Source organism: Podarcis pityusensis (genome assembly GCF_964106645.2).
Source record: "Podarcis pityusensis genome assembly, chromosome: 14".
NCBI classification, from domain to species: Eukaryota; Metazoa; Chordata; class Lepidosauria; order Squamata; family Lacertidae; genus Podarcis; species Podarcis pityusensis.
In genome coordinates, this window is record NC_138039.1 from 3239440 (window position 1) to 3253851 (window position 14412).

The window sequence follows — 14412 nt, forward strand, 5'->3', positions numbered from 1 at the left end:
AAATTATAGATTTGATCAAGTGGCATAAAAAATTACACTATCATCTCTTTTAACCTAAGAAAACCAGACAAGTTCTCTTTCTTTAAATATTAAGGTACTATTTCTCATTAAAAAATGCTTAAAGCTATGCACAAGGGTTTTATCTCCCTAAAAAAATCAACCAGCTATTGCTGTAAGTGCCAAAGAAAATGATATTTCTAGGTTGCCTTTTAATACTTAAAGTATTTCTTTGCTGCTAACAATTCTCACTGCATTTAAGAAAGTGGCAAATTTATTATTTCCTTTCAAAGATAGTTCAAAATGCATTGTAATATATTAGTATATTACATCTACCACTCTAGTAAGGTTTTTTTTATACACACCAAATGACTAAACCTATCTGTAATTCTGCAATGTCTTTCACAACAGTATGCCTTCTGTTCAGAGCAAGAGGCCTGTACTCATAAGAATCTCGCTATCAAATTAAGGCCTAAAACTATGTATTCCACAGCAGTACAGAAGTCATTCCATTACATTCCACATAGTAAGTGTATAACTTGTGTATAATTTCACATCTTGAATAATCCTAGGATTAAAAGTTTGGGACAGCTCAGACAATAAAATTATCAACTATGGCCTTATCAGTCTGAATGCTAAGTGCTGGCTTTGACCAATAAAGCCTTAAACAGCTCAGGACTGCATTACCTTAAGAACTGTCTCTCCCCATATGAACCAATCCAGACCCTGCAATCATAATCTGAGGACCTTATTTGTGTGCCTCCTCCACAAGAGGTCCATAGGGTGGCAACATGAGAAGAGGCCTTTTATGCAGTGAATCCCCACTTTGTGGAATGCTTTCCTCAAGGAGGCTTGCCTGGCACCTTTGTTAGAATCACAGAATCACAGAGTTGGAAGGGACCCCTAGGGTAATCCAGCCCAACCCCCTACAATGCAGTATTCTCAACTAAAGCATCCATGACAAGTGGCCATCCAACATCTGCTTTAAAATCTCCAGTGAGGGAGAGTCCACAACCTCCCAAGGGATTCTGTTCCACTGTCAAACAGCTCTTACTGTCAGAAAGTTCTTCCTAATGTTTAGTTGGAATTTTTGCAGAAAAAGACGCTCAGATTTGGGAAGAGGTAGACTCCACCATGGGAGCAGGGCTGGGGCAGAAGAGTGCTAGAGTCCTGTCTAGTCAAGTTGCGTGGATCAATTCCAATCTGTTACCTCTGAGGATGTGGACAGGCTGCTTGGACGAGTGAAACCAACCACCTGTCTCCTTGATCCTTGCCCATCCTGGCTTATAAAAGCTAGCTGGGAAGGGCTGGGTGATGGGCTTCATGGGGTGGTGAATGCTTCTATCTGTGAGGGAGCCTTCCCAGACCCACTGAAAGAGGCGGTTATCAAACCGCTTCTTAAAAAACCATCTTTAGATGCGGCCAATATGGCCAACTATCGCCCAGTCTCAAATCTTCCATTCTTGGGCAAGGTGATTGAGTGAGTGGTTGCTGAACAATTCCAGGCATTCCTGGAAGAAGCGGACCATTTGGATCCCTTCCAGGCAGGATTCAGGCCTCTTCATGGGACTGAAACTGCCTTGGTCACACTGGTCGATGATCTCCAGCAGGCTAGGGACAAAGGTGAAAGCTGTTTCCTAGTTCTGCTGGATCTCTCAGCGACTTTTGACACCATCAACCATAACATCCTTCTGGACCATCTAGAGGGGCTGAGAGGGAGCTGGGGGCACTGTTATACTGTACAGTGGTTCCGCTCCTTCCTCCTGGGCCGTGTTCAGAAAGTGGTGGGGGGGATGAGTGTTCAGACCCCTGGGCTCTCATGTGGGGTGCCTCAGGGTTCTGTCCTCTCCCCCATGCTTTTCAACATCTACTTGCAGCCACTGGGAGAAATCATCAGGGGGTTTGGGCTGGTTGTTCATCAGGATGCGGATGATACCCAGCTCTACCTCTCTTTCAAATCAGAACCAGTGAAGGCGGTGAAGGTCCTGTGTGAGTGTCTGGAGGCAGTTGGAGGATGGATTGTGGCTAACAGATTGAGGTTGAATCCTGACAAGCCAGAAGTACTGTTCTTGGGGGACAGAGGGCGGGTGGATGTGGGGGACTCCCTGGTCCTGAATGGGGTAAATGTGCCCCTGAAGGACCAGGTGCGCAGCCTGGGAGTCATTCTGGACTCACAGCTCTCCATGGAGGTGCAGGTCAATTCTGTGTCCAAGGCAGCTGTTTATGCAAGCTATTGTGAATCCCTACCTTTTGTCCCAACATACCTATCAAGTTATACATAAGTAAACATCTCCATGAAATAATTAACCATTTTGGTCAAAAAATGCACACCAGCTCCATTGATCTCCAGTTCTGATAATAAAAAGACTACCATGCTGCCTGCTTCACAATGGCAACATTAATGCATTCTGATTTTTGTTAGATGCATAAATGAATGGCTACTGGCTTTTATATTTTTCAAACGGAAAACAAGCATATACCGTTGTAGTCTCTGTTGCAGTCTGCGATCTTTTTGAACCAGGCACAACCTAACCTGTGTGACGCCTTCCTCTGTTCCATTTTAGAACAATCACAAGCTACAGACTTCAATTTTCACCTTGTCTTGCAACAGCCCTTTCTCTCCCACTCCTGAAAAAGTATTGATTTGCATAACATACTGCCTTATGAAGAGATTTAATTAACACAAAAACTTGAACACTTATTTGTGACCTTTTAACACAGGTGGCTCTGTGGGTTAAACCACAGAGCCTAGGACTTGCTGATCAGAAGGTTGGCGGTTCGAATCCCCGCGATGGGGTGAGCGCCCATTGCTCAGTCCCTGCTCCTGCCAACCTAGCAGTTCGAAAGCACGTCAAAGTGCAAGTAGATAAATAGGCAGGTAGGTAAACGGTGTTTTCGTGCGCTGCTCTGGTTCACCAGAAGCGGCTTAGTCATGCTGGCCACATGACCCGGAAGCTGTACGCCGGCTCCCTCGGCCAATAAAGTGAGATGAGCACCGCAACCCCAGAGTCACTCACGACTGGACCTAAGAGTCAGGGGTCCCTTTACCATTACCTTTAACAAAATATTTACTGTACTGTTACTTTTGAATTCAAAATTCCCTCTGAGTATATACATGCACTGAAAGATCTTAGCCTCTTTCTGTAGACCAGCAGCATACTCATATGTACAAGTATCTATTGTATCATGTAACAATATATATAAACCATCTTTCACTGCAAAGTAATCCCAGAGCAGGTTTCAAGAGTATTTAAACAATATCACCAAGCAAACCATAAAATACTAATAAACATTAGTATAAACGATTACAGTAAAAGTAACAAAGGAACAGACAAAGACCTCAACCAGTTAAAAGCAACACCTAAATAAGTTTCAAAGCCAGGGGCACCACTACACAAAAGCCTGTCTCTTGTCATGGCATAGCAGGCCACACCCACCAGTGGGACAAAAACCAATGCATCCTCTGTCAATCTCAGGATCTAGGCTGGTCTCGTTAATATTTATTTATTAAATATACTTTTGCCCTTCACCTGAATATCCCAAAGCCCAGCGCGCGCAGACACAATCTATCTATCTTGTGAACAATAATTCACCTAAAACCACAGTACATTATTCACAATATAATCTCAATAAAAATGATATGGCAACCCTAACCACATAAAACACAGTCACAGTCATCGTTATACTTCACTATATCCAAAGGTCTAGGTAAAGGGAAAGGCACTCCAACAAGTACCTGGGTTCCAGGTAATTTGGGGTTTTGTAAGACAACCCTAATGCCATAAAGTTGTCCTAGTAACAAATACAGGCACCCAGTGCAGATCCCACAGAATGGATGTTATATAAGCTTAAGCACCTGAACAGCATTCCGCCCCAGCTGCAGTTTCTGTACCATCTTCAAGGATAGCCCTATGTAGAGTGTATCACAGTCATTGAGATATGAGGTTACCAGAGTGTGTATTACTGTGGCAAGTTTGGTCTAGGAATGGCAGTAGCCAAAGAACAGCTGGCTGAGGGAAGCAGGCCAAGAGAAAAACATATAACCACCTTAAATGTATGTAATTATCCACTTACTTTCAATTATTGACCTTAGAACCAATATTATTGCATGCCATTATATTATTTCCACTACTAACAATAATCATATTTTATAGCAAGATTTTACATTTTGTTTCACTTATTTTTATCTGATGCAAAGGGATAGTCACAAAATGCTCCTGATCAACTAATCAATCAATTTGAAGCATCAATAGAAACTCCAGACATCTCATTTTCAAGATAAGCTTTGATCAAAGTATATAATCTAAAATATGCATTTCTAATAAAAAATGTTTTAAATGATGAGATACAAATAAATGCAGAGGACAGCGAAATTTCATCCCTTACAATTTAAACCTCAAGTTAAGTTCATCACACTAAAAAAGAAAGCACTCCTCTATAAATCAATATAATTTTCAAAGGGTTGCAGAAGTCATCCTTCATAACAAGGCCACAGATACTTTCTTCTTATTTCCTGCAGTGAAGTGTTCATACTTCAGTGAGTCATTTGAACATCAGTCACAATGTAGAACACAATTGAATCTCCACTCCACTCCAAGGCTTTTAGGTCAGTTTTGTTCTACTAGCAATCATACACACACTTCTATAACTGGGGTTTACTTCTGAGCAATGATGCTATTAATTGCATTACACCTTGAACATTGCCAAAATGTTCATAGAAGACATAGGAAACAGCTTATACCAAGTTGGACTTACTAGCTTGTCTACACTGACTGGCAGTGGCTCCCCAGGGTTTCAGACACACTTCCCTGAGAGTAAGTCTCATAAAGCTCAGTGGGACTTCTTTCTAAGAAGACATGCATAAGTCATGAATAGCAGCCTTAACTTTCTTCACAATGAGTAATTTATTTTTCCAGTCCATAATGTTCCTAATTGAACACTGTAAATGACAGTGAAATAGTAAATACACTTCTCGTAAAACTACAGAAGACCTCAAAAGTTAGATGTGAATGTCTTCTGTAAGATCAATAATGCCTTTGGCTCTTAGGCATGGTCAAGCATTTAAGTTGAATGGGGCTTACTTCTAATTAAGTGCTCACAGGCATGCAGTCTTAATATTTGCACTAAATGCAGTCACAAACCTTTCATTATGATATTACCTTACATACAAATATACATACTTTCCGAAGCAAGATGAAGGTTACTTTCACCATTCATCCACAGAAAACAATATTTCTTAAAAAGGTCACTTTAATTGATTGAGGCATATGCATGTAAAACTGGCTTCACTGCAGACTTCAGGAAATCCAATTTAAATAGCTGTTCAAATATTTGTCTTGAAAAAGGTCAAAATTATATTTAGCCAAAAAGAAAAAGTATACAAAGTAGGGGGAGGAAATGTGGAGTTTAACTTGCTAAAAGATTACAAGAGGTTTGGTATAAACATAACACTATTCTGCAGAGATTTCCAGGCCCTGATTGTCAAACAGTTCAGGAAAAGGAGGGACTGGGAGCATACACAATGGGCCGGAAGAGGCAGCCTCATGAGGCTGGAGGCAATTAGTAAGGAGCGTTTTATACCAGAATTAAAACTTCATCCTGAAGTAGTAAACGCTGACAAGGCATGGCTGGAAGCACACGCTTAGTTGCGTTGCCCCTCCTCTTACCGCTCGAGCGAACGCCGAGCTGCTCCTCCCTAAGTAATTCTACAACTCCCCAGAAACTGGGAGGAGGCGAGGGAAAGATATTCTGAAAACTTCTCTGGGCTGCCTTCAAGTCAAGCTTGAGGAATACTCTCATTACCAGAGGGGGGGGGGACCCCAAACACCATTTACTTCTCATTAATTCTCTCGGTTGCAAAGGAGCATGCAGGCAGCATCGTGGTCAGCCATGTAATTGCTAGCAGGAAGAAAAAAGCAACCTTCAACCTTTGCCTTGTTTCCATTCTTTGTTTCTGTAAAGGAGCTCATAGGAAAAAAATGGACCACCGCGTGTGGGGGGGGGATATATAACCAAGAAATCGCTCTGCTTATGACAAGGCAATGCTTGGGCAGATCCAACGCCCTCTTTCCCCGGCATGAGTAACTTCCACATGCTTCTCACTAACTCAGCCCCACGACGGACCAGCAGGATGCCCAACAGACCGCTCCAGCCCAGCTTGACAAACAACCACCAACAGCACACGCGCCGAAAGTGAAAGCAGCGCTTGTTCATCAGGTCACTCTGCATAACCAACTGCAATACGCGGAGCCCACGTTGCAATATATTATGTTTTTCACTCCGGCGAAACATTTGGAATTTGCGGAGATCTGGCCATTAAAATGCACACGCGCGCGCGCACACACTCACACTGACAATTATTCTATCCAAAGTGCCTGGCACTGGATCTCTGAAGCCTGTTGTTCCTTTCCTCTGCTATATGACCCCATCGTTCGACTATAAAGGTCCTTGATGTGGAAATGTGGAGACACGAATCAATCGCACCGTTTGTCTGTGTTAAATCCATGTTGTTGGCAACCTGAATGAACAGCGCTCAAACATACAATGGTACTGTATTCATTTTCTCTCTCTATTTTTTTAAAGCACGCCTGATTTAGCCTTAGCTGGCAGATTTATGGGCCCTCCTTTCTCTTGACAGCTTAGCTCAATGTATTTCATATATGCACACACACACACACACACACACTCATCCAAAAAGTTAACTCTTCCATTGCCTGGAAGTATTGAATTGCAGATTCATCCCCAAACAGTTAAAGGGTGAAGATTAGCAGAGGCTCAGATAGGATTACACCAATGGTAGGGTGGAGGGAAGTGGGGAGGGAAAGGGATATCGTGGGAGAAAAGATGCCAAGACACATCCTATGGCTGTTTATGCCGAGGCAGCCCTTGTGATCCGAAACCCATTGTCGAAGGGAAAGGCTGCAACGAGAGGGTTGTGTCTCTGGTGTGAAAAACAGAAAGCCAGGGCTGTATACCTAACCTATCACTCCAGTTCCCCTGAGCAGCGGGATGCCTGACGTCCTTTTTTGCAAGGGAGGGAGACAAGACTATCCCAATAAGCCCAAAGCGTCTCAAAGCAAGGCTTACCTTGTGCCAGAGCTTGCAACATGTGGAGCTGAAGGAAGAGAAACGCCCACCATCCCCGGCAGAAGAAGAAACAGAAGTTTAACTTTATCATCACTCGATCTCGCCACCTATTCCTCGGCGGAGCAAGGTTCCCAGCCCCCCTTCTCCGGATCACTATTTGCTCCACACGATCCGAGGAGGGCCCGCCACCAAAGCTCACTCCATCCCCCAGAGAGGCCATGTTCTGGCGGGGGGGCCTCCCGCTGCGGCCATCCCGAAGTTTTCGGGGGACCCGAGCCCCCGCCGGGAAGGAGCCGTGGTCTCCCTGGCTCGCGCCCACTTTGCATAGAAACCCCAGGCGAAAGCATTCCCTGTGCATGACTGCCTTGCAATCGCCGCCCCAATCGATGTGTCTCGTGGAGGAACTGATTGCACCAAAACAAGCAGGCAGAAATGCAAAACACATGTTCCTCTGGACTCCTCCGATGCCTTCACCACACACACAAACAGAAAGAGAGAGAGAGTGTGTGTGTGTGTGTATTAAGTTTACTGGCGTCAATATCTCAACAGATCGCGGTTCTTCATCACATCCCTAGCAAAAAGCAAAAGCCATCAGAGCACGGCAGGAGGAAGAGAGCGGTCCATCTCCGCCAGGCACCGGCAGACAATCCAGAGAGCACCTTCCATAGCCACCAAGATGACGGAAACTGCCCGCCCCCCTGATGCTGAAGAAGCGTGGCTACGGTTTCTGCGCCGCCGTCCCTCTTCTTCCTCCCCTCCTCCTCTCCAGAGCAAAGACCCTGCGCTCCTGAAGTTCTAAATTCTCGGGCAAGTCCTTCAATCTCGAGCGAGGCAGGGAGGAAAAGCGATCGTGAGATTCAAAGAGTCACTCCAGCCCCGCTCCAGTCAAAGGAAAAAAGTGGGGAAGCCCCACGCTGACAGGTTGGGCTGGGTCCCGATGAACCTTCCCTTCTCCTCCTTGCAGAGCCACGGAGATGTTCTTGCGCATCCGATTTCCTTCATCCCTCCATCCCTCTCCGGAGTTGCAATCGCGGCGTGTCCCCCCCCCCCCTTTGGACAGCAGTCGCGAAGGCTCGTAAGATCCCCAGCCGAGCAGGTAAACTGAGCCCGCGCCTGGCTGCGCTGCTCTTTCCAGCTCGATTTGCAACCAGTTACACGCCAGGGGGAGGCGGGAGCGGAGGGGGGGGTGTCTCTCTCTTGAACTCTCCAGCGAAGGTGGGGGAAATCTGATCAGGTTTCCCTCGCAGGAGACAGGAGGAGGTTGCTGGGAGAGAGGGAGAGACGGGGAGAGGAAGCAACAGCTCACCTCCAAGGAGGCTTCCTTCTCCTCCTTCTTCTTCTCCTCCTCCTCCTCCCCACTTCTGGGTCAACTGCGGAGGCAGCCCAAGGCAGAAGCCCCCCAGCCGAGCAGGGAAGGAGACCCACGGAAGCAGCAGCAGCAACAAGGTGAAATCCTCCGCTTGGCTGGCCACCCCCGGCGTCCCTCGTTGCACAAGCCCGGAGGGATCTTCCTGTGCTCGCTCGCTCGCTCTCTCTTACGCAGAAGCTGTAAACACAAGGAAGGGAGAGGAGAGCCGGTCAGAGAGCGAGGACGGAAGGCGACACCGCGACACCCCCGGCGCCCGCAGACCCGGGTTCAAAAGTGCTTCGAAGATGCATCCCGTTTCCAACTGGGACCATCGCCACGAGATGGATGCTTAACCCTTTCGGGACTGCCTGCAACGCTTCTTTATTTCTGGGACTTGACGGGCGGGGTGCACAAATATCAGGTGGGGCACCGAAACGAGCCGGGGGGAAGATTGGCTCACCTTGGTGGCTACGTCCCACTTCGGCCAAGGTAGCGATCCTAAGCACATGCTTGACTTGCATACAAGCCCCAGGAAACTGAAGGGGGCTTGCTCGCTGCTGAGCAAGCAGGCTTGGTGTAGGGTTTTTTAGTCTACACATCTCTTCTCTGCTCCCCCCACCATGATATTGAGTGAGATCTGCTCCCAGGTCCATTGATTTCAGTGTGCGTGGTATGGGAAACACCCTCCCCCCCAATAACTTTTTCAGCCCCTTTTGTCTACAGTGCAGTCCTAAGCAGCTTCACTTAAAAGCAAACCCCACAGACTAGACCCATAGATGGGCGTCTGGATTAGACCCATAGAAACCGGACCTCAAATGAGTCTCACTTCCCAGTGTAGGGTTTCAACCCCCAGTTTCTGTTTCTCTCACCCCTGGAGTCCTCACACTTAACTTTTCCGTCCATCACTCTCCATCCCTGAAATCCACCCTTAGTTATCTATTTAATAAAATTTGTATACTCTTTGGCTGTAGAAAAAACAACAACCCTCAAAGCAGTTTACAAAAAAAGATCAAACAATAAAATTGTCACTGAAATGTATCATTATTCTTCACCCCACCCATCACTCCTCCTCTACCCTGTAAGCTTTACCCAGCTTTCATATTGTTCTCTGTCTGGCCTGCATTTCCCTCCCACCCAGGGCCGGCCCACACATGAGGCAAGGTGAGGCGAATGCCTCAGGCGGCAGGATCCACAGGGCAGCAGATCTGGCCTCCAAGGAATGCATCACACACTGCTGCTGCCAATCCATGCACTCCTCAGAGGTCAGATCCACCTCCTCCTCAGCAGCCCCATCACCACCAATGCCGCCTCTACAGCAGCCTCTTGGGGAATAGGAGGCAGTCCTGGTCTTCTCCCACCCTTGTTCCCTTCTGGCTGGGGAGGGCACCATTTTGTGGTTTGCCTCAAGTGCCATAAAGCATTGGACCAGCCCTGCTCCCACCCCTCTCTCAAATGCATTCCCTGAGACGGGGTGGGGTGGAAGTCCCCTATTGCCCTATCCTACCTCACAGGGCTCTTGTGAGGATAAGCATAAGAGGTTATCTTTACAATCAAACAGCCTGCGAATTTCACAAAGCAAATACATGAAACAAATAATAATAGTCTATGGCCTTTTAAACAAGATGGGGGGAGGGTATTGTTTTTGTTTATTCCTATGTTACGTATTTTTGCGTCTTTATATTGTAAACTGCCTTGTGATCCTTCAGGGAAGGGCGGTGTAGAAATTTTCATACCAATAATCATCTTAATAATCAGGGGTTGTTGTTTTTCCCCAGCCGGAACTTGCCGGAATTCAGTTCTGGCACCCCTCAGGTAGGCACGTTGCCATTATAAGAGAGCAACGGAGGTGTTCATGGCGAGTTCTGGTACCCCTTTTTATGGAAAAATAGCACAAATGATAATAAACAAGCCTGGGAGACAAAATAGCCACCATGCCAGGCTTCCCTGGGGAGGGGAAAGGAAGGCAGGATTTTGTGCTTGGAAATGGTCCTAGTTGCCTCCTCTGAGAACCAGTCCCTGCTCCTGTGAGAGCTTTGGTCTTCTTTCTGTCAAGAAGACTGAGAGAGAACTTGTTTCTATCGAGAACTGGGAGACTGAGAAACCTGCTCCCAGAAGGGGCCTCGGAAAGCCGGCCCACCCATGAGACAAGCTGACACAACTGCCTCAGGCAGACAAGGCCAGAGGAATCCTACTCCATGAGGGGAGGAAAAACTTCCTTCAAATGTGTCCTGAACTGGGAGACAGTATGTCAGTTATGACTAATAATAATAATAATAATAATGGTGGCTAATAAATATAGTATATAAAATAAAAGCCTGTTTCCCCCTCTCATGAGAGAAGTGCTTCCTTCAAATGTGTCCTAAATAGAAGCAGCATGTATGTATCTCTTATAATTATTACAGATGCACACAACAGCAGCTAATAAATAGGAATATATAAAATAGGAAAACTATCTTCCCCCTCATGAGGGGAGTAACGCTTCCTTCAATCATGTATTGAACTGGGAGACAGCATGTATGCATGTCTGGTGTGGTTATTATTACAGACACACACATTAATAAAAACGTTAATATAGAAATATTTATACTTTGCTTTTCCCCAAGTGAAGCTTCCTTTAAATGCGTCCTAAATAGGGAGGCAGTGTATATATAACGAAAATATATTTAAAAACAAAACAAAAAACCTAAAATGAAACAATTTGTGCGGGATGGCATTACATTCGCCGCATACTGTTTACACATCTGTTGTTCTGAATAACAATGACTAAGATAGAGAACCAGAAATCTTAATTTTAAAAATCTTAAAATGTGATGATTTGTGAGGGGTGACTTTACATTCGCCGCATACTATGTACATATCTGTTGTTCTGAATAAAAATAGCAGGCGCAGGGAAACCTGCGAAGGGGGTGGCTTTACATTCGCCACATACTTTATATATACTTTTATTGTTTCTTATTTCTCGGCCGCCTGCTCTCCCCACAGGCGCTGAGAGGCGGGCACAGAAGCTCCTCGCCTCAGCGCCCCTTCGCAGAGACTGACGGAGTCTGGCGGGCGAGAGGGAGAAGAAAGAGACGTCCGCTTTCCCGCCGCTAAAACCTCCCGCAACGCTCCGCCCCCCGCCCTCGAGCGCCGCCTTCCCGCTCGGCGATTGGCCAAGGAGGCGCGTGAGGGGAGGAGCCCGGAGCCCGGAGTGGGTCCTCCGCCACCGCCCCGCCCCGAAGGCCGCGCGCTTTCCCCCCCCCCTTTTCTTTTTTTCAAACCCGTCTGCCTAACGACTGGGCGCGCGCGCGCTCAGCTTCCCCCGCCTCCCTGCCCGCTTCGATTGATTGGTTTGAACCCGGCGTTCTCCCCCCCCCTCGCGCTTTCTGGCTCCGTCGCGCGCCCCCTGCAGGGCATTGCGGGGAAGCGCCTCTGCAGCAGCAGCAGCAGCAGGAGCGAAAGGGACGGCGCCGCCGCCAGAGAGAGCGTTTGCGAGCGGGGAGACACGCCCTGGATCGGGGGCGGGGGGGGGGGAGAATAGAAATACTAGCCGTGGGAGGAGGAGGAGGAGGAGGAGGCTGCAGCGGTCCTCCAGGCTGCATGTTTCCTGCCTTTGTGTCTGGCAGATCCTTGCTGCCGCCGTTAAATTTTTGCAGCAAGCAAGAGAAGGGGAGGCGTGGGATGCGGGTGGGGGTGGATTTGACAAAAGCCAGGAAGCCGTGCAAGGGGGGGAAGGAAGCTTTTGCAAATACCTCCCCACCGCCCTCCTCGTCGCTTTAAGGCGCTGCTGTTGTCTGCCCGGGCTTGGCTTAGTTTGTTTCGCTGAACGTGCTTTTGCTTGCACACACCAGGGCTCTTTAAAAAAAAAAAAAATTAGTTTTAAATACCTCGGCAAGCTACGTATTGTGGCAAACTCATTCAGCAGTGCCGATCAGGTCCCGTGCCATTCCTCTTCATTTGTGCGTGTCTCGCTCCGTGTGTACTGTATTATTAATGGACGGCATTAAGAGGATCGGGCCAAGTGTTTTGAGAGGCGTTTAAATCAAAGGAGTGCAGGCACGCTTTCTGCACGCAGTTGCCCGTGAAGCTTGCAGAATAGATGGTACCAGCGCTCCCTGGGGATGTCGCCTGTTTTTGCCTCGCCATCACTCCGGGCCCACTTTTTCTTTTCAATGCACCAACCTGGTGCCTCGCGCCTGCGACCATCGCCCTTTTTACAGTTTCTTACACCTACACTAAAACACACACACACACACACACACACACACACACAGCACTTCCACCCTCTTATATTTGGCACTGCAATTTGTTTCATTGCATCGACTGTTATCTTTCGCCAAGAAGAGAGCCAAATATTCCAACAGGGCTCCCGCATCCTTAATCTTCATTTCATTCATTCGTTTGAAACACTTTTGAGTTGCTCTCCTACCTGCGTTTCCAAAGCAAGGTACAATGGTAATACATAATAATAACAGCATCCCTGCATGTCATTAAACTAATTCAACAAACATGAAATAATAAGAACAAATGGCAGGACACCAAAAGCTGTTAAAATCCCAAACCACCTACACAAACACTTTCATAGCCGAGTAGTCCATTAAAGGTCATGGCAAAACATAGGGAAGCTTCAGCTGGTGCCAATGTGTCAAGAAGGAAGAATACAGGATTGGTTTGAGGACCTTATTTCAAAGATGAAGTGCCCGGCCCCAGAGTGGCCATTTATTTATTTAAATTAAATATCAAAACATACAAAAAGATAAAAGGAAGTAACCATTTCAGTGCAGAGTTGAAACAGACTCTAGCTAGGTACATAATATAATATAGGTACATAATATAGGTACATAATAAAGAAATGATGAGGGTGGGGTGTTACTTTTAATCTGCACCAAGATAGCCCTGCGCAAATTATAATGAGATGCACAAATGTAGGATCCTGTGAAAAGGATCTAGGGATCATAGTAGACCACAAGCTTAACATGAGTCAACAGGATGATAAAGCAGCAAAAAAGAAGAAGAAGAAGAAGAAGAAGAAGAAGAAGAAGCAGCTCATGCTATTCTAGGCTGAGTCCACAGAATTATAGTGTCCAGATCAAAAGAAGTAATAGCACTGCTCTGTTCTGCCTTGGTCAGACCACACCTGGAATACCGTGTACAGTTCTGGTCACCACAATTCAAAAACATGTTGACAAGCTGGAATGTGTGCTGAGGAGAGCAACCGAGATGATGGGGGGGGCACATGCCAGTGATCAGCAGGGTCAGAGGCAAAAGAGAGCTATAGCTGCTGTAAGCTATGGGAAGGGTTGCAGCTGAGTGGTAAAGCACATGCTTTTCATGCAGAAGGTCTTGGGTTCAGTCTCCAGCATCTCCTCCAGGTAAGGCTGGAAGAGATCTGAAATATACTTGGAGTCGAGTGTGAATTTCATGCTCTTTATTCAGCTCATAGTAGCAATGAATGAAACTTTCCCCAAAACGTCTAACTATATATACATTATTTACACAATGGGCCCCGCGTGATTGGCTAATTCCGAGCTGCTCCTGTAGGCCAATCAGGTTGCGGATTCACCTCCTCCAGAAGCCTGATTGGCTGCTCCTGCAGGCCAATCAGGTTGCTGATTCACTTCCACCTGGAGCTGGATTGAGTGGCTCCTGCGGACCAATCAGACTACTGCATTCTGGATACTATTGTTCTAGGATTCAGCTCAGTACATAACAAGATCCTTTCCCTGAAACCCTGGGAAGCCATTGCCAGTCAATGTGGGTGGATTATGAACTAGATGGGCCAATCGTCTGGCTCAGCATAAGGCTTGTGATCAGATGGGAGCACTAGGACTGCATTAAATCAAGCACTGTTCAAAGTGAGGGGCTTCCCTGAGCCCCTTAGTTCAAGCTCTGATTTCAGAGCAGGCTTTGCATGTGCATGTGATTTTTACAGGTTGCCATGTAATCCACCTGCCAATCATGTGATGCCATGCGGCTGACATGGGATTTCCCTGCATCTGCTA

General features: G+C 46.7%; 1 protein-coding gene across 7 annotated transcripts in view; it reads right to left on the reverse strand.

The window, feature by feature from the left end:
- SDK1 (sidekick cell adhesion molecule 1) overlaps window positions 1-11489 on the reverse strand; it is a 566813-nt gene extending 555324 nt beyond the window's left edge. For 6 of the 7 annotated variants that reach the window (XM_080980906.1, XM_080980905.1, XM_080980909.1 and 3 more), the window contains exons 1-2: window positions 11361-11489; window positions 7084-8629 (exon numbers count right to left, since the gene is read on the reverse strand). In XM_080980906.1, coding sequence (XP_080837032.1) covers window positions 7084-7528 — 445 coding nt within the window. In that variant the 5' untranslated portion in view covers window positions 7529-8629; window positions 11361-11489. The remainder of the gene's footprint in view (window positions 1-7083; window positions 8630-11360) is intronic. The other variant, XM_080980904.1, reaches the window with a different exon arrangement.
- Between the last annotated feature and the right edge of the window lie 2923 nt (window positions 11490-14412).